This window comes from Papilio xuthus, unplaced genomic scaffold (genome assembly GCF_000836235.2).
Source record: "Papilio xuthus unplaced genomic scaffold, Pxut_1.1 DF828177.1, whole genome shotgun sequence".
Lineage (NCBI taxonomy): Eukaryota > Metazoa > Arthropoda > Insecta > Lepidoptera > Papilionidae > Papilio > Papilio xuthus.
The window spans coordinates 262,743-283,951 of NW_013530472.1; the positions used below are offsets into that span (position 1 = coordinate 262,743).

At 32.5% G+C, this 21,209-nt stretch overlaps 1 protein-coding gene across 2 annotated transcripts in view; it reads left to right on the top strand.

The window, feature by feature from the left end:
• LOC106113903 (adenylate cyclase type 6) overlaps positions 1 to 21,209 on the top strand; it is an 85,786-nt gene that overhangs the window by 17,576 nt on the left and 47,001 nt on the right. For both annotated transcript variants that reach the window (XM_013306962.1, XM_013306961.1), the window contains exons 2-3: positions 148 to 584; positions 7,549 to 7,743. In XM_013306962.1, coding sequence (XP_013162416.1) covers positions 480 to 584; positions 7,549 to 7,743 — 300 coding nt within the window. In that variant the 5' untranslated portion in view covers positions 148 to 479. The remainder of the gene's footprint in view (positions 1 to 147; positions 585 to 7,548; positions 7,744 to 21,209) is intronic.

Sequence of the window (21,209 nt, forward strand, 5' to 3'; positions counted from 1 at the left end):
AATCTGACTATTGCTATATTATTTTAGTGTTTATTTATTTCTTTTTGGGGTGTAATTTTTATTTAAGAGGAGAGCTATTTTTACTTATATTGTAGCCCCTAAATTGAAAGAGTTTGTTTTAAATAAACACATTTTCTTTTGTTCCAGGTACTTTCGTCGTGTTGGTGTTTCCTTAACTCTTTAGTGTTTTAAATACTTTGTGTCCTTCTCTGTGTATATATCAAATTCCCATTAAACAATTATAAACTTTGGTCCTGTGTGACATATTCTTGTGACTATCTTCTCTCAAATAAGTGTAGTTGTTAGGAATAGATAATTAGTAGCGTGTACAATGTGCTTCTTAGTAGTTTTAAATTAAGTGTAAGTTTTAAAAACTTTAGTGATCAGAACACTTGGTAGGTTTTAAGAGTTTGTGCGCGTAGTGCGATATGGACGCAAACTTCTCGCTCACGACTAGTGTAAGTGCATAGACAATCAGTATGTCGCATCCGATGAAGCGCTCGTTCAGTTCCGAGGGCGGGGCGACATCCAGGAGGGATTGGAAGATGCGGCTCAGCCTCCGCAGCCGCAGCGGACGTAGTGCTGTAAGTATCAATCATTTCATATCTCCCAGTTCTTGTACAACTCGCACTTTTTCATCACTTATAATGAATGAACGAACGAATTAATTATCAGTGTTGCTGGCGAAACATAAGTACCGCAATGACGACATACTTCGGTGTGCCACCACTCTGCCTCTCATACAAATCTGTAATCATCGCCTCGTTTCTGCCTTAGCCGCGTGATCGCCTATTAATTATTTATAAAATAACTTGTCTTCCGTACAGCTTTCCTTGTTCTTTAAGAAATTAAAACCTTTTCCAAACATATTATAAAATCACAGCTCAAATCGAGCATTCTATCATTGGGTACACAGCCATGTAATGATCATATCCCCATATTATTCCGAGCATCTGTGTGTGTGTGTGTGTGTGATCAGTGCACACGGTTTTATATAATATAATGTTTTGTATTTAGCAGATCAGTCAAATATTCATTTTGTAAATTAATCAAAATAAATATATATTTGTAAAGTAACAAAATTATAGCTAAATACTCCAAAATTACTTCTAAAAAGAAGTATACAAAACCATAACAAGCGAAAAATATTTTTCTTTACTTTGCTAAAAACTTAGGAAACTCCTTACGAGTCATTTCCTCATGAAATAGCAGTGTGCCAACGACCACGTAAAATTGCAGTAAAACGTTTTATTAGTGTGTAGAGAGACACCGGGACACAGACGCAGAGCCCTACAGTGAAATAAAACTTAAACCAAGCTCTCAACTAAAAAAAGTAGGAAGACAATGGATTGCCAGATGTTACATTAGCTAAGTAACATTTGAATCGAGAAAAAGGTGACAAGTTAAAATAAATGGTGTAAAAGTTCGCGTTTCTTAAATTGAAAACTAAATAAAATTGCTCTCGAAATTGCTAATTAAATAGTTCAATTAAATTTAATGAATGTTTAAATACCATTAAGAAATGTAAGGATCAGTTAGGTTAACAACAAATAAAATGTGAAAAATATATTTGATACATATATTGTATTGATAGGTTAGATATTATCGGCATTTACACGTAAACTCTGAGGCGGTAAGGAGCTGAATCAGATAATTGTGTGAACAGGTCGCGCCGTAGGGATTTAGAGAACTACAACTAGTTTCTGTCGCGCTCTAATTAGCTGGCCAGCATTGTTACAGTGTTCATATCTCTTTCTCGTCTTGTTTTTGTATTTAACACGTGAAAGTAACGTGTTCATGGAATGAAAATTCATCGCGTTTAAATAGAAAAAGTAATGGGACCTTAGGGGCTGATAAACCGATCCTTGTACTGTGCTGATGAGACTTTATTCGGCCAATTTCAGTCGCGTCGCACAAAACACCCGCTAAGAATCAAATATTCTCGCTTAATTTGCTTTCAAAAAGTTGAGCTAAAATTGTGTTGCTTCTATTTTGTCTTTATTAAAACGGTGGGATTTAAAGACGAAATTTGTGTGGCAAAAAGATCGTCTTTCTAAATTAATTTAAACTGATATGTTTCTATCGGCATCATTAAGGAATATGCGTGTCTGAAAATTTACATGTCCTTTAATTTTATTGAATTTATCTTAAGATACATAAAATCTTTAGTAGTTTTAAAATCGTACGTCCGTATTATATAGATGTTAATTTTATTATCAAAATAATTTTAAAATATTTGGAATTTTTCAATAGTACAATAGTAAACATATCTGAATTTAATTCGTTAACTCGTAAAGGTCAACTGCCACCATAACGTTAATCGCGTTTGATTGCTGTTGTATTGTTTGATTAATGGGCGATCTGTAGCTGAGCGCGCCACGGCTCTGGCGTTTCATGACATATTGCTCTCGGCCATACATCATACATTCATACAAATTAACTTTAAACACATAAAAGTTAGTCTTTATAAATAATATCATTTTTTTACTACTTTACTTTATTTGTTTGTCAAAACGTCGGAATCTTTTAATTAGATCTTTGATTAAGTAAAATCCCAACCTTATTGACAAAACAAATGAAATCGACGGACTTATTTATCGGCGCACTGCCTTGTTGTCTTGAAATATTTATTTGTACGAAGATTTCTGTTAATTAAGGCACTAACTTAATTAAACAAAAAAACAAAGTATTTCTCTAAAATCTTCTAACCGTCTTCAGTAGATAATGTTTTTCATTGTCAGAATTTCTTGCAAATTGATTAAACAGTTGAAGTTACAAACAATAACATTCACTCTACGCAAAGGAAATGTTAGTTTTCTTCAATTCAGAGATACTAATCTCGACACTTTTATTTTTATTTAATATAATAAATTTGTATCAACAAAATCTTCTCCTTAGAAACCACAAGACCAGGTGCGATTTACTCATAAATTGCAAAACATTTTTTTTCCATCAAGTTAAATATTTAAATGATTGCGAATAAGTAATGTGACATACAAGATCACGGATCTATTTTGATTTTAAAATGATCCGACTCGTGCCTACTCGTGCTCTTCTTACGCACTTCTTATAAAACATGACGTCCAAAATATATTATACCAACCATTTTTTATCTTATTTTGTCGGTAGCTATAAATTTTCCACTAAGTTTTCCCCTTACATGCTTTTTGTGCATTTACAAGAATTTACAAAATAAGTATTTCATGTTTTTTAGTATCCGTTTAAAATTATATTTTTTAAATATTTGACAAGGTGGCAAGCGCGCACCTAAATTCGTCGAGATGGCGATGCGACTACTGCCAATAGACTTTCGTAATTGCAGATGCGTTGCCAACCTTTAAGCCACAGTATTGGAGAAAGTTAGAAAGTTTTGAAAGGGAAAATAATTATTAATTTTCTAAACGTAAAGTGTAAACATATTATTACGAAGCAGGAACAACTTGGAAAATATGTTGGTGGCACATAATTAACGGATAAATGTACTCTAGTTCCCAAAATATACAATCGACCAAGTTCAAAAAGCAACTCGACTCACAGGGAACGTTCACAGAGTCGTTGTATAGGTTAATTTACGAGCCAATCATGCGATTTAGTGTTGCCGCCGTTGCAGAATCTATTCACACTCAATTTTGCTCTTTATTGCTCATAAAACAACATTCAAGTTTCAAGTAAAGACGCCTGTGAGTAAGCACAGGCAGACTGTTCAGCCAATTTATATGACTTACCTTGATTTTCAGCTGTATTGTAAATTATATTGGCAACATGGATTTCAACTAACATACAAAATAGATTTGGATGATGAATACAATCCGTTGGTTTCATGGTTTTCATAGAACGTAGAAGCTATCTGTAAAATTAGCTGAAAACCCTGACCGGGAAAAGACAAATAAAAAAGAACTCGACAAGAATATTTATGTGCATTCGTTATTATAACATCATTGTAATAATATGAAAAAGGTGTCCTTCTATGATAATGCGTTTGTCTGCGCACTATTGTTGAATTTTAATGTTCTAATTTCAATGATGAATGTCAGATCAAGGTGGCAAATGTATTCGTGGTTGAACTTTGTTATTCAATTGACTGCCCCTAAGGATGAGTGCACAATAACATTTCATATTGCAAGTTGAGACATTTTTTAAGTAATGAATTCCATTATATAATAGATACTAAGTGTCATCGATAATTAAACTAGCGACGTGCCGCGACTGCACGGCTAGCAACACTTACAATCAATGTTGTATGCATTGTTACATCTAGAAATTTTAAATAATTTAATTTGTTATAACCAATCAGGATAAAAACTAAACGAAGTATATGAAAGTTGTTTAAGTTCAAAATAAATAATGTTATATTAAATTTAAGACTTCATAGAAAATGAATAAAAATTAAATTTACCTTATTTCATATTCATATTAAAATGCATAAAACTAGATTTTCTAACATTCCGTTATTTTATTCCCTTCAAAGCCGTTTTCCTACTAAGATATAGCAGGAGCCATATACCTCGCAACCTTTCAGCCGCCATTTTCTTTATAAATATATAAAGTTAAATCTCTGTTAATGCTAGTAACGTCTACACATGTAGCTGATTGTTTATGAACTAAATACTATAGTGTTTTCAATTTGACTAGTACAATCAGATACAAAATGTTTAAACCTAACACAATGAAGAAAGTCATTCATTCATTCATTCATTCGTTCTATATTCAAAAATGCGCTATTTACTTTTCTCCTCGCGTAAGGTAATGTATCCACCGTCCGTCCGCCTAACACAGTTGTTACGCGAAACGAACACAATGTTTACATCTCAATTTGATGGTTGGCGCTTTTCCAAAAAGAAACTTTTACCAACAATAATAAACATAATTGATATATATTCATTGGTCTATCACTTATTCAATTAATATTTTTTTGGGAACGTACAATAAAATATATCTCTTACTTAATGGATACAGGATGCAATCTTTTGATCTAAATAAATTCTAGAATAAAACTGTAATTATTAATAATATTGCCTCACTATCTAAAAGATATAAGCAAAATGTCGCTGAACTAATAATATTAGGAGCAATAAATGAAGATCTAAAATTAAGCTTAATACTTATGTATACATTCGTTGACGTGTAAACCTAACTTAACCTAACCGTCGATGTTCACTGCTGAACACTACAACATTACAGGAGTTTCGGCAGATGAAACTGATTGTAAAAGTAAGTGTTCGTTGCTACATTGTTTCTGTCTTTAAACAAATGTATGAACATATACATAAATTGTTTGCGTTTGTGGAAGTATGCTTATCTTATCTAGCATTATCTTGTTTTATTTGAAAGTAATTAAGTTACGCAAATTTAATACAGAGCTATGTATATCTGTAGGAGTTATAACACTAGATTTATTTTTAAATTATAATATCTAAAATTAATGTAATGCTTAAGTTTTTAGCCTAATTTGGAATAAATAGAGGTTGACTACAAAAACATTATCAAATTATAAAACTTTCGGTTAAACATATTTAATATTGGCACAAATATAGAACATAGTCTCAAATAACACATCGTACAACTATTTTTTTTTTATTTCGCACGGACGATGTCGCGGGTAAACGCTAGTAATTATAGTAAATTAATAATAAAGTCAAATCCTTGTGTTCCATAAACAACCTTTTGCTAAATTGATATGAGTTTTGATTTGGAAGAGGACAATTGCAGAATACTTGGCTCTTGCTTTTCATGATAATTACATGCATTAACTTTATCTCGGTTGTAATGGACACAGTTTGTTTATAAATACATACATACGTGAACTTTTATTATTATGTCACCTAATTGAAATGAGGATAGTATTTAATTTTATTTACAACGTCAGTACAGGTTGGTGGAATTCACACATGTATTTGATGATTGATTCGACATATGCTGATTGCATCACGATGTTTTTCCAAACCCTAAAAACATCGAACAAATGTATATATGAAATTCAAAAACCGAAAATCACATTGATTCATGGCGGGGATTGAACCCGGACTCTGATTTTGAGATTTTGGTCCGGTCCAGTGAAGTGATTAACAACTGCGCCACTGATACTCTCATCTTACTTTGGTATACTTAGATACAATAACTTATGTACATACATTTAACTATATATATAGTTAGTAGCCTAAGTAAAGCCTTGCCTAGATCTCATATAGCTTTTTATTAAGTACTTTTTTAATAATGTAAAAATAATGGCATTAAAATCATAAAAACTTTTGAATCAACATGTTCTATGCAGCCTTTATACATTCTAAACCATATTTTATGTACTGATTTTAAACATAGACAGCGCGTTGTCTCTGAGGAAAACGTCTTAATTTACCCGACATTGATGGATCAAGTTATCTGTCGCACGTCCTCAGTCAGCCGTACTCAACTCTATAGCTGCCGAATACAAAAGATTTGTAGTTTTCCATGTTTGTTACTCAATAAAAACCTACATTATACATGCGAGCTTAAAAATTTGCATTATTCGTAATTATTTTTACATTATTTAGAAGAAACTCAATAAAAAATACTACTCAAAGTCATTACAGTGTTAAATAACTCATTACATAATCTACATTTAAGAAATATAGACAAAAAATCGTCATTTTTAAAAACATTTTATAAATATTTCGCTCAAACTGGAAACTGAATCCTGCGAAATGAATTTGGTAAGTCACGTGTCACGAGGTCTTTATTTGAATGTCAAATGTTGATGTGGCATTGAAGCTTCGAATTATTATTGAATTTTCTTAGTACCTCTAAAAGATTTTGTCGTATTCTTGTAGAAAAATTGTCAGCGAACCGAAAATAAACATACTTGCTTAATGATAACGAAACTCGCATTTCTTGAAGAAAGCTTTTAACTAAATTAAACTTGAATAGATTTAGACAAAACGAATTAGGGTCTCGGTCACCCAACATTTCGTTGAAGCAAGTCTCATTTACATTATATTTACTTGTATATATGCTGTTTATGTGCTTGTTTATATGCCGAGAATAACTCATATTGATTATTAGCACGCAACATTATTTTAATCACTTTTAGGAAATTTACCGGCCAAATATGAAATGCGTGTAAATAAAATTGTTTGGAGAACATTCATAATCTGCCCCTTTCTGAGTTGTACTGTGTGCCAGATAGCATTTAATATTGTTTTAAGAGATATAGAATTATTCAGCAATAAAACAAAACGAGATGCAAACACAGAACAAACAAATATAGAGCGCGTCATGACAAACACTAAAATACATATTTGCTGTATGAAGCTAGGTTGTTTAACTTATCCGTTGAATACAGCTTTCCTAAGCTGCGTAATAATCTGACAATGGAGGAGGTAAACTGAACAAATAAGATGCAAAGAACAGCCAAAGATGTTATAAATTTGCCACCTTCTTTTATGTCGTTTAATGCCACAAATTTAGGTCGGTAGAGATTATTACAATCCCAAATATAACAATGAATATGTGAAGATTAAATAACAAGTAGGGTGTTTGCAATTTTTTTAACGGTAATGTTTGTTAAATCAGGACCCGCCGCGTGGTCGGCGCTGTGCGTCGCTACGATCCGCGGCGACCGAAGGCCGCGACGATTCTGGCCGCAGCACCCCCTCCGCAGCCGCCCGGGCCTCCCCCTCGCCCGCAGATACGCCGGCACCGAAGAAGTCCAACTGGGAAGTCATCGAGCACTTCTCATCCAGTCGCAGCAAGAAGAGCCCGACTGCCGTAAGTACACTACAAATGCAATCAACTCTTCATACTATCTGCCTTTATCAAATGGTACACTATCATCATCGACTTTCAGCATATTTTTTTTATTTATTTCATATAACTTCTAGGCATGTGGTAGACAACATATTTAGTTTATGTGCCTATTACTCACACAAACATTAGTTTTCTATTGTTAAGTTCGACTGTAGATATGTAGATGTATAGTATAGATGCGCGCGGGGGGAGAAAGCTGCTCTTTGTTTTATATTTTCAAACAAATGGAATAAATAAAATGTGTGAAGTAATTATCGGGAAAACAATTTTCCAAACCGAGCTGCATTGCATCAGTTCAATGGACGACCAATTAAAATATCGACGACTGTTTTGTACCTTCAACTAACTAGCTCTAACGTTAATTGCTCAAAATATGAGAATATACATATGTTGACTATTTGGTTTTCAACATGTCTAAAAATAATAGTTGTTTGTGACAACATTTTGTGATGTTTATTTAACATAGAACTTAGGAATCGTTATAGCAATAACATATTTCTATTATAGTAGCGGTACTTAGCTTCTCTTGTAAACGTATTACAATGAATTTTAATTTGTATCGCGGTGAGTTTAGTTCAATTAATGTTATAGCAATATCGAACTTTTTAATTATAGGTAAGCCTGTGCACAGTAAAAGAACATCAAACGCGGGAGGTTGTAGATTTTCAAACAAATTTCTTTATTGTTTGAAGTAACAAAGCGGTCAGTAACAACAATAACGCGCCGGGAAACATAGCCATTTGCTGGATGTTGAACTTTGCTCCGGGCAGCCAGGCAGCCAGGCAGCCAGGCAGCCGGGCATCCAGGCAGCCTAAACCTAACAACTCCAACATTACCTATTATATTTCTAACATTGCTTAATTATTGTGTGAGATAAGAAGTAATTATTAAATTAACTTACTTGATTTTTATGGAACTAAATCTTTCTTTTCAAATCCAAATAGGTAATCATATTTGTTTGCCTTTTTTCAATCGAACTTTTTCTCGCTAATTCTCCAAGCACGATTTTTATAGGATTCTTGTTTCTAAGTCTAACTATGCCGGGAATTCGATAAAGTAAAATGAAAAAAAATCATTATATTAATATTACGTTAGATTTTATTTGTAATTTCAAAACTTGTATGCAAGACAAAGAGTACTTGTGCCTGAGGATATTTTAGATGAAACATAACTCACCGAAGCGAAGGAGAAAGAAGGAAAATAATTTTTGTTCATTGAATGTTCCGACCTACAATAATATTTGAAAAGTAGATGTGTTTTCGTTTTGATAAACGACTTGACTTAATAAACGTGAAACAATGTGGATACACGTTTATTCTTCGAAGTTTATATTTAATACAAGTTATAGCGGACAGAGCCGGTCAAAGTTATTTCTTAATTTTAGAACAATATAATTAGTTTATTTATGACAATTGTAAAAGTGATAAAAAAAACATGAATCACACATCATTATAATTTATTTGATAAAAGCGAACCAAACTCATAAATATAGATGGTTAAAAACATCTTATATGATTTCAAAAGATCTTCCCACATTGCGACAGGTCGTTATGTTGCTATAAAAATAGAAAAAGAATACCAATGAATTGTATAAAATACAATAAGATACAAATATAGAATTCTTTTGACACGACGAAGACGTTTATAGCTTTCGTATCATTATATTAACATGTGTCAACAAATTCAATCTAAAAATTGTCGTGAAACTACAGTGAATTGGCTATTTCTTGTCAATAAAAATACACAATACAAGGTATTCGAAATTTAAACTTTATAAATAGAACATACTGTTAAACAATGAATTTTTGTGTGAATTCGTAAAAACTCTTTGTACCAATCGCTTGGCAAATAAAGTTTCAGTCATAGGTTTGGATATTTCATACAAAGTCCATGTTCAAAATGACGTTCCATTTTCGGAGTCAGCGTGTAGTTAAAAAAAAGCGAAATTGTTATGAGATTGGACTACGCGTTGGGAATAGTTGAAGCTGTCATATGTTTCTGCAATGGCGAAAATACAGAGTTACAGTGAAATTTGACTAGCTGAAACATTTGTACTAAACATATTGTAGTCCTTTTTATTAAACGCGGCATTATATTTTATAAAATTAACAGAATACCACAACTAGAAAGTCCAGGTAGATAGATGGAGGGATCTAATTAAATTTTTTTAGTTAGATTTGCAGACGCAGTTCTCTTAATTATTGGTGATTACGTACACAATAATTTAATAACAAAGTAGAACTAAATTTCATCTTTTATTTATTATAACAGAAATTGTGCTGAAATTTAGCTCAACGTGAATCTATTTGCTTACCTTTAATATCCAGTCCTCGGGGCGAAAAATTGTTTTACATCTTATTTTCCTACCGATTCCAAACTAATTACGTTTTAAACTCGTTAGCAGTTCGTCACAAAAACGTTAAAAGTTGTCGACGGCGTCTTGCGACTTTTTAATTTTCAAACAACTTTGTACAGAAGAAAACCATTATGGTAAGTAAAAAACTTAAACGATTAAAATTTCCAATATTTCAAAACAAATATTACTGTTGATTTTGAATCGTTCGACTGCTGTTTATTTAAAAGTAACGCTGTGATATTTACTTACTGTACGACAAATCAGTTTAAAAAGAAACACAAATATTTAAATTTGAATAAGCCTAAAACTGTTGTACACGTTCCTTTCATTCGCACGTGAATTAATTAATTAAGGGTGGTCGTGTGGACGTAATGGCGGGACAATACAGGAAGGGTTATTGACTAGTTTCATCGATTTCAATGATGCAAATGTACAAAATGAAATATAAGCCTGCGTTGCCAACACAACCGGTACACATTTATGTTTTTTCTTTTCAAAATTTATATTAAAGCTCTCTATTAAAACAATAGTAATATCTAATTTTACAATATGCCAAATTGACATCAACTTATATGTTTAAGGCTTATATCATAAAAGGTGTTACTTGGACCAAGGGAGAAAGATCCACGTCGGGTATAAAGGCGCAAATAAAGCAACGATTAGAATTGAGCTTAACAGGCCTCTGCGGTCAGCGGCCGCCCTCGCTTGCCACTAAATCCCTCAGTTATCACTTCAAAGACCAGTCCGGCACAAGTTGGAACGATTTTAATCATAACAAAATTTTCATACCAGCTTGTACACCGTTGTGTTAGCTTCATTCACTAGAAGATTAGTGTTGGACTTTGTTTAGCCGAGGAAAACGGGATGAAAACACCATTATAGTATATTTTGTAATTTTAGACATTGTTAGGAATATAAAAATCATTATCAATTTGTTAGCTATATTATATTTTATTATATGACATTTTAACGTATTTAGATTATATTGAATTGAATACATGGATACACTGGACCTTATTATTAGAACTTTATACGTGCATATGCGTACTTTGTCGAAAGAACCTCTTTATTCTTTTCGTCCCTGTCCTCAATTTTTAATAATTAATTAAAATTTTAATTCGAAATAATAATTCAAGTATAATTGCGTCTAATGTGTATTAAACAAAAAGTCATTAATTTAATGCAAAGCTCATTTTTCCAATCAGATCGGGATGAAACATACAAGTAGAGTCGTAAATAAAAACACGAATTCACGTGGCGTATGTCATTATGAATTTCAATTTTCCGAGGATTACCTCCGCCAAGGTTTTTGTATTTATTCTCTACATTTCTTAAATACAACAACAACGTGTGTACTAAAATTGAATGATATTTTAAAAACCGTACATCAAAGAATGGTTATTATTTTTAATAACACACAAAAAGAAATTTGTATCATAATTAATTTACATTAGTGCTGAGATTTTCACTACAGGAGGTAATATTAAGATAATTACTACTTAACTAATTATATTAGATAATGGCACAATTTTGATATCACGCATCATCATCATCATCATCATCATCTTCAACATCGGCTTTTGTAGTTGTATCACACTATTTTTGTGTAAACCTTTGATTGTACATTACAAGGAATGTAAATTTTTATTAAGATTCAAGAAATTCCTAGAAAAAACAAAGTTTTACTTTCAAAGGGATAATTCTACTCCCAGATGCAGTTTAATGAAAACCCGACAGCTCTTTGTAGTTAAAGAAATTTATTCTGACGCGTTGGACCTAAATTTAATTAAGATTTCCACCTGCGCGTCTTTATTCCTTTACCTCTAAAACTTTATAGAGCAGAGACTAGATTCTATAATACAAGTTTTAGTTCTGTTTATAAATAACATATCTTAAGAGCTAGTTGTTACAGAGTTTTTAATTGGAAACAAGTTTAAAGAAACTTAAGTAATCTCAGATTAATTTGCTTGAAAAGGGAAAGAAATGATTTCACGAACGAATTATTAACAATGAACAGATGTCATACAAGTTTCTTGTTTGTCAACTATCACAATATCAAAGGAGAGGTTAGCGAACGTAGCCTTCGGCTCGTATTTAAACCTGGGATTACAAAGAAAGACAAAGTCGACGTTCATACCAATGTTTACAAATGCTTCAAAAAAACAACGGCATTCGATAGATCGCTTTCCTTTCACATTCTTTGTACAGTGTTTTGTTTTAATTATAATTTAAAAACATAAATAGCAGAGCGAGTCCGCTTTGTGGTATTTCCTTTTTATTCATGTTATGGAACTAAATATCAACAGTGGTGCACAGTCTCTCTGAGTCCTGGGACAAAAGTAACAACATGTACGTGTACATGATAAAGTGCCCAGAGCGGTGCGGGAGTTGAACACATTATGTTGTGTTGTTGTTAACACAGGTTAAGCATCGAGTTGTTTGTCGACTAGTTAACGAATACAAAGCTTGTTTAAATTTATAACATATCACTCTGCGAAATTGTGTTCAACGGATGCTTTTGTTTGATGAATGCAATTTTGTGGCCATGTTTTAAATGTTCCTTTTATTAACTTCTAGTTGAAATAGTTTAGATTGAATAATACAACAAGATTGTTTAGAGATCGAGCAAAACATATAAGGCGTAGTTGTTGCCACTTGACTGGACTAGACGGTAATCTTAAATCGTCTAGGTTCGCTTTCCACCATATACGATTTATATATGTTTTTCGATTTTCCAAATTAAAAAATCGTGATGAAACCTGCTATCTGCTATCTGATCAAAGTCAACCAATTAATAAACTAAGCGGGTTAATTTAGTTGCATATTTGTTTAAATAACAATGCAAAATATACTTATGGCAAAAAAGAGTACATCTCAGTTTAAAGATAAGGCGTAAATCTTATATAAAATGTTAGGCGGGCGTGGCTTCTGCGAGTTTCGGTTCATTATCATTCCATTAGGCTTTCTAAACAGAGATAAAGCTTGCCAAAGTGGTGGATATATCAGAAAATTAGCGAACGTTTTATTCATCTTAAGGTTGGTGAAGCTCTATGTGTAAATGTCGAATAAATTACCTTTAATTATAATTAATAACTTCATTTTTATTATTATTTAATTTAGGTTTGTTAATTAAAGTTAACCGTAGTAATTGACACAAACAACTCTGTTTTTAAATAAACACAAAGATTAATTTACCATGAAATGGCAAATTCTGAAAATCCTTATAAAATTACGTTACAATTTTCCCCGGGCTACGAGCATGTCATTATCAGTTTTCCTCGAAAAATAAATAACACGAACGCTAATTCGTTTGTGATGTAAATTATGTGTTTATTTTAAATACATTTTCGATTTACTTAAGATACCGTTATTTGGTAAAAACAATATTGCTATCAAATTATTTTGCAAGTCAATGTTCACATGTGTGCATCTTTCATTTTTTCACTTTAAACTTGCCAACATAATTTTACATAATGAAAAACCTATTTTTATAATTTAATTTAATTTACTGCCCAAAAACATATTTCTGTTATATATAACAAATAAACAGTGTTAAGTACAAAAGCGGCAAGACGTATGCAACATTTCAATGTAACTGATACTTGACTACACGTTCGCGTAGCTTGTCCGTAGCCGGAGTCGCTACGCTAAGCTACGGGTGGCAAATACGAACGCTACGAATATAAATTAATTAATTTGATAAAAGCGTACATAATACAACCGCTGAAACAAGGAACCCATCACTTCGGGATCCTCTATTGTATGCCACTGACGTACAAGAACTGCAATGTAAATTAAATCAAATACAACAATTAATTTTCATGCAACAAATATTCAACACAGTTTGCTTTCTCTCCTTTTTCAATTAACTGGTGAGAAACTATTGTGTGCGTTTCAATTATTTCATTTAATTTTTAACATTTAATAATATTAAAACAAATTTATTAAATAATAACGGAATCTTCTATCTTTTTCTATTTAATACGTAATCATAATCTTGCAAATTCTTCGCATATCATTTTTGATTCCGGCTATCGATATCCTCGTGGACCAATCATGATATCATGTTGTTTGAATAATTTGCCGGGGTCGGGACAAATATGTTGCATCCTTTTTTTATTAGATTCCTTAATAACCAGAAAATTTATTGGATTTTATCAATGGTCATGTTATAAAACACAAACCATTTAATACAATTTAAGTTAAATAGCTTCCGAGGTAACGACATAACTTGATAGGTTCTTCACCGTAATACTATTCCGACCCAAAGCGGTTTCCAACTTTGGTACGCATCTTTACCGATCAAAACTAGTTTCCTGCTCTGGTTAAGTCAAATCGAAAGTTAATCCGTAACCGCGTTATCTACTGCATAGAAACTTAAACATTTCGACGATTTGCTTATTGGTGTTCTTCCAACTGTAGAATAGTAGAGAATTAAACGGAAGTTCTAACTGTGAAAGATGATACTACAAGCGTGACAAACTGCGGACAAGAAAAAATACCTGTACGGTAAAATTTAATTACATTCCCAGATGCCAACAATAAACTTCATTTGACTTGAATTTGTACAAACCATGAAATAATCTAGTTCAAAATGAGCGTTTCAATTTATGTGAGTATCCTGACATGTGAAATTCGTCTTCATTCATCAGTCATCGGTGTTAGTCACTTTCAAGTTTCGTATAAATGAAAAATCACTGAAGAAAGATACAACAGTGGAGCTTTGGGATGCCCGAAAAAATAATATACTAGGATTTCAGCGACTTCGTACGCGTGGAGCTTCAAAGTTCGAAACAAATTTTCACTCTCTTTTTTGACCTTAACAGGACTTCAAAAAAGCGTGAAAATATACTTATATCGTGTTTAAATGGTAACGGGCTACAGTAGTCAATCTGACGTTTTTCATGGAATGACTGCCCGCACAGCGAGCGCTATGAACAAAAACAATTCATACCTACATTTAAAATAAACCCGGCAGTAGTTTGGTTCGTTATACATAGATGTATCGATCCCTAACAATTTAATATTAATTTAGAGTAGCGCACGTGTGGCGCTTTGATTGGCGCAAATTGATAGGCATCGGAGATGATTTCATGCGTGCGTTTGGTACGATGCACCGCCGCACATAATTAATACTTACACACGAAAATTAATTTGATTCATTCAATAGTTTACGTTTGAACAACACAGTAGTTTATATCATCAAAACGCATTTAGCGATACCATTGTACGAATGTTTCATCAGTGGAAACTCAGAGAAGGAAAATAACAACTTATAAACTTGTGCTCTTAGGTGAGGATAATTCTCTCTTAGAAGATAAGGTAGTAAATTGATTACATCATATCTACTCATTGAACATAAAACTTTTGGCGGAAAACAATTCTTGAAAACAGACAACGGAGGGGAACTATGATGTCTACAAACTTTGCTGCGATTTGTATTCGGATCGCTTCTCTCAGAAAGTTTTTAAACTTTTGATCGACAAAGTGCATTATCCAGAACCAATTAAATCTTTTAATACCCTTTAAAACTTTGGACAAAGGACTATTAATATAACAAAGTATCGAGGTAGGTTTCAAACGAGTCCTAGCTAGCCTTCCTGTAAACATCTGCAGCAAACTTTACTTTAGCAATCTTCCCTTGTATCTTAAGAACCAAAGCTCTTTTATTACAATTTAATACAAAGGAAATTAAGAAGCAATTTCATTTTAAATCTCGACAATTTCGTGAAATTACGTGAGATTTCATTTTAGTCTTGTTCTATACGCATTAATAATGTTCTTTGTAGCCGAAAATATGACGTCAATGGGAGACGCCTCGCCGAAAAACGAATAACCGAGTACTTATTTTACGAGGTATAAGGTATGAAATAACAAGCTTTCAATTAGACGTACAGGCCTTTTATTTAGTGTTATGAAGCTTACATTATCTTTTACTCTAAATGTGATTGTATAGTTATTGTTCGTTACAATTAAATTAACTCAATGTATTTAGCAAATAATAATTAATTTAAGTTGGTATTTACCACTACTAAATGTAGAAACTATCAGTTCTCGTTATTCTTTTAAGTCAGTAAAGAGTTATAAATTGTAATTGATCATCCGCATAGCATTCTAATATATAATAGTATATTCTTAGTTCTTCTATTTATTTTACAAATTAAAACCTTTTGGTTTATCTAAAGCCGTGCGATAATAGCGAGGCGTAAATAGTACTTTAGTTCAAACTTAACGCGATTGTTAAAGCTATCAGTGGCAGCAAGCAGCCTCCGCCGGCGGGCCGCAGTCAGCAAGCACTGCGATAGTCGTGCATTGTAGACGAGCACTCTCGAAAACACCTCCGCTTATTGCCTCGAAATGGAATTGTAAATGCTCTTCAAATCGAAGTACACTTTATTTCAGAAATGTTTCCTTTCTAAAATAAATAAAAAATCTACCTCTAAGTTTTTTTTTTTAATTTTAAATGTATTTATGACATATTACTTGTCAAACTACTTATAGGCTAGAAGAAGTCGCAAAGAGAATAAAGAAATAATACAAAGAAACCACATTTATATCACATTAATTATAGAGATAGACAAGAAATAACTCGGTGACTATTAAAAGTAACAAGATTCGCAGCATGTCTTTTTTTCGATACACAATTATAAGATATAGGTAATATAGGAAGCAATATTATATAAAATGTAAAAGTGGGTGGTATTAGCAACCCTTACATTTATCTGCATTTGGCTGACGTTCATTCCATTTACTGGGTCCGTTTAAATACGTCATTCGAATGTCAGCCGCACGAATAAAGGAAATATCTAGCAAACATAGACGTAAGCTGAAGCGATGTTCACCGGATATTAATTTAGTCTTCTTCCGATCGCAGAACATTATACAAAGATCGCTACCAATATCCTGGCTCAAATACTTACTTAACTTACAACGAGTTTTTAAACAGATAACATATATTTGACAAGGATTTGGGATTGATCGTAAAATTAAATAGACAACTTATCCAGACTATTTGTAAATTTACGTAACATGTTGTGTTCCAGATTTATATCTGGAACACAACATGTTTTTATACATATTCCGTTACTAATTTGCATAAAAGGATTATTTTGTTTACACCATGATATTATTATGAGGTGCTTAATTGCTTCGTATTAAAGTGTTTATTGGTGCGAAGTATTTCTATAGTAAAGCTTTCGATACTGTCACAAACAGCTTCGCTAAATTTACTCCGATAATTCGAGTCTTTGAGATGAGATTTTCGATTTAGTTAGCAGAGTTTGGTAACGCAAGTCTGTCAGGGTTTCCCGACTCAGGAGAATAACCGCACTCGGTGCTGCATATTAGTAATTAATGAAGTGTACGATTTGCAGTTAATTACATTGAGAGCTTTTGAATATCTAGTCTAGTCTAGACTGAGTTAGTTGTTCTAGTAGGTTAGTTGAAAATCTGAACGGTTCTAAAAATATAACGTAATTATTCAAATATCAAACATTCACTTTAAAAACATTTCTTTCTTTTGAATTAAATAACATGTTTGCATCACTTTAGAATATTTTGCCAAGTCAAGGTAATCGTCGAATAGGTTTAAGAGTAAAACCGTGTTTTCTTTTTAAATCCAAAGATTTTCTGAAAACAGTCTTGAATTTATTCGTTTAGAAAGATTTAAAACGTTGGGAATACTAAAGAAGGTTTAGGAAGTGTCATCAAATATTGAGTTTTTAAATTTATATTGTATTTTTACGGTATACAGAAGTTAAGTTTCAAGATGCGTAGGGGGGTTCTTAACACTAATGTTGGACGTAAGCATGTGGTGGTAACAGGGAAACTTTTGGCCTTTTTTTTTTTAATTATTCAGTGAATATTTCAAATAGTTACAACAAATTTGTATTACGATATTTAGTTAATCTAAGGTTGTGAAAAGATAATATTTTCAAAAGCAACGTCTTCTTTCTTCTGAGCGAAACCAGATGAGATCGATCGTTATAATGAAAGAAGGCTTTTTCCCGTGTAATGGGAATATGTTACTGTAACGTTCCGTTGGTGGCCGGAAATTAAACAGCGTCGCTTCCCATCGACGGCAACGGCTTAACAAAGTTTGTTGCGTATAAAGCCTCATGGAATTAATTGCCGCAAGCGGAACTGTAACGTTGTTATATCTATTACGGCTCTTCCCAGCTTTTCTGCTTTATTTTTTAAGCAAAATGCAACCACCAAGTTCAATATTATGTGAACCTACAAATGAATTATTATTAAATATTTCTTAATTAAATTAATGGAAGTAAGCGTTTTTTTCTTTTTAAAATATAGTTTAGGCTTAAAGTGATATTATTTGCGTCTGTTAGGAAGCTAAAGGGCTGCCTTTGCTTGCCGATTAGCAAGTATAATTTATTGCTTTGAATGTTAATCGCATGTTCAGATGACGGGGGATTCAATCAATCCGACAGGGGGCGCTGTAATGGTCCGTCTAACATCTCGATTGATCTATTGAATAGTCGAGTACCGATTAATTATCGAATAGGCTTTGCCTACGAATATCGTTGCCATTACATTTAAAGGCAGTTCTTGTGTGAAGAAGTACTACAGCTGTTGTAATATCGAGATGTGGTTGTTGATTAGTACATTATTTATTACTTAATGTACTCAAATTACTTATGGTAATGTAAATATTTAGTTTACATTTAAAATTATATTTCCGTGACTGAGTTTTAGTACGGGTGTTCATTCCCCATCGGTTTAACTCAACAAGCTTCCGTTTTTATAATAATTGGGCGTTGACCTATATACTCATAACTCGGCTGAAAAAGTATTACTTTTATTTCCGTGCACGTATAAAGTCTGTCTCCCTTACCTACTTAAAGTCTAATTAAATTACACCTTTTTTAAGAGTTGCTAATTTGTTGATTAACCATCACCCGCACCATCATGATAGATGTTGACTTATAATGCAAAAAAAATACGGTACAATAACTTACTTCTTACTCGTATATCAAAGTGAAGACATACACATGTATGCACGGTCTCGGGTGCAATGGCTAACGCAATTTAGAGGTCGTGCTTGCGGCCAGCACATGGCGCTTTAATATGCCCTGCTAACTACGTAAATTTGACGTCAGCGGCTAATTGAGGTAACGTTGCTAATGCCTCAAACGATCGCTTATTACGGAACTGGACTTCCTGCCATATTCAGTAGCGGAATGCTCATCATCAGAGTTCCTTCCCTCCTTACCACTATGTTAACAACCTTCTCAAATATCACCTATCTTTATGAAGACCTGCAAAGCATCTGCGGTTCCTCAACTCTTTTAAAAAAAAACATTAACTACGAATTTTATTGACGCTGCAATAAAGGAGAATACTAAAATTGATATAAAATTAATATTATGTTCAAAATGAGGAAACTGTACGCGCTGTTAATAATGTAGATGAGACGATTTAATTGTTCGCAGTAAACGTACGAGTAAGATTCGTTTGACTGAATAACTTCGTTAATTGGACTCGATTTTCGTTTCATTGCTCCTCTATTTGTTTCACATTACATTTTCTACGTGACTTACAGACGCCTTTTGTTACTTCATTTTCACACTCAATTCCACATTTTAATTGAATGTAGTTACATAAAAGCAACATTATGGAGATTAAGTAAAATAACTTTGTTTTAAAAATGTAGGAAAGTAAAAGAGTACATAAACATAAAAAGTTTGAGATAAATATTCCGATCGATAACAGTTTACCTACTTGTTTAAATAATAATAAGATTTTGTAAAAAAAAAATCAACGATGATTGAAATGTTGCTGAACATTGTTGTTGTCATTAAACTTGTTGAAAGAATCAAAATCCATTGTATTTTATTTTCAAATACGTTTTCTTTCCTTATTTTGGATAAAAATTAATACGGCACGTTTTCCCCTTTTAGACGGGTAACTTCCTTGATGGATTTCCTTGACGTAGGCTACATATTCAGTTCATCTATTATTATCCATTGACATATCGAAAGCTTTTTATAAAAGATAATATCACAAATTCGCGCCAAGTACATAACTAATAAGAAAATTTCAATAACATTTAATTTTTGTATTATAATTAAACATGGCCATATATATAAGTGATTTAGAAAACAAAATCTTCATTAATGGATCTATGTATGTTCTTTATTATAATATATGTTAATGTACTTTTATTCTTCTATTTTATGTTCATTAAAATAAGCTTGAACTGCGGAATAGTAAGGTTCAATTTCGTTACTTTTGAAACACAAGGGTCTGGGAAACTTTTACAATTTCATTGTTGTTTTGAAAAGTAAAATACACGTCGTAGTACCGTGTGATGATAAAGGGAGGTCCTTTTATTTATTTAATAATATGCGAGCGCTGGTAATGAGATGGGTCTCACAAAGTAACGAGGGTAAATTGCAAAAAGTTTAAAATGCCAGCCACCGTTGAACGGTAATTATTATTTGGACTATTTTCCTTTGATGGCGACAAAATCATTGAATACATATCTCTGTCTTCACAATATGTACATACGTCTGGGAACATGAATCGCATACAAGATTGGAATTTCTGTTGGTGAAACTGCAGGATAATCATATGATATAATAACTACGACAAATTGTATTATTGACTTGATAATTTACGTTTTTTTTTAATTTCCAATATTGACAAGTTATTGTGAAAGTGATACGTGACAAGCAACGCGGGCAGTCGACTTGTAAATGACTGAGGTGACTTTTGCCTTCGTCTTATTGTATTGTGTTTAAATAATACCTTAAATTCTAATACCATTTTAGTTAAATGACAAACCTAACTTAACGAGAAGTGACATCAAATGTCATCTGCAGGATTTTGTATTTCTGATTCCTTTGTGACTTGCTTTTGAGAATATAAAATCCTATTTAATATCAGATGTAATTTTGCTTATCTCGTTCCATTTCTCTATAACATACAGCATTTTATTAAGAATGAAAAGAAAAATATTTCCCCACATACAAGAACATTCTGAATTTTCAATCCTAACAGCTTTGATACTTTTTATACTACTTCTTAGGAAGTTTTAAGATTGTCAAAGCAA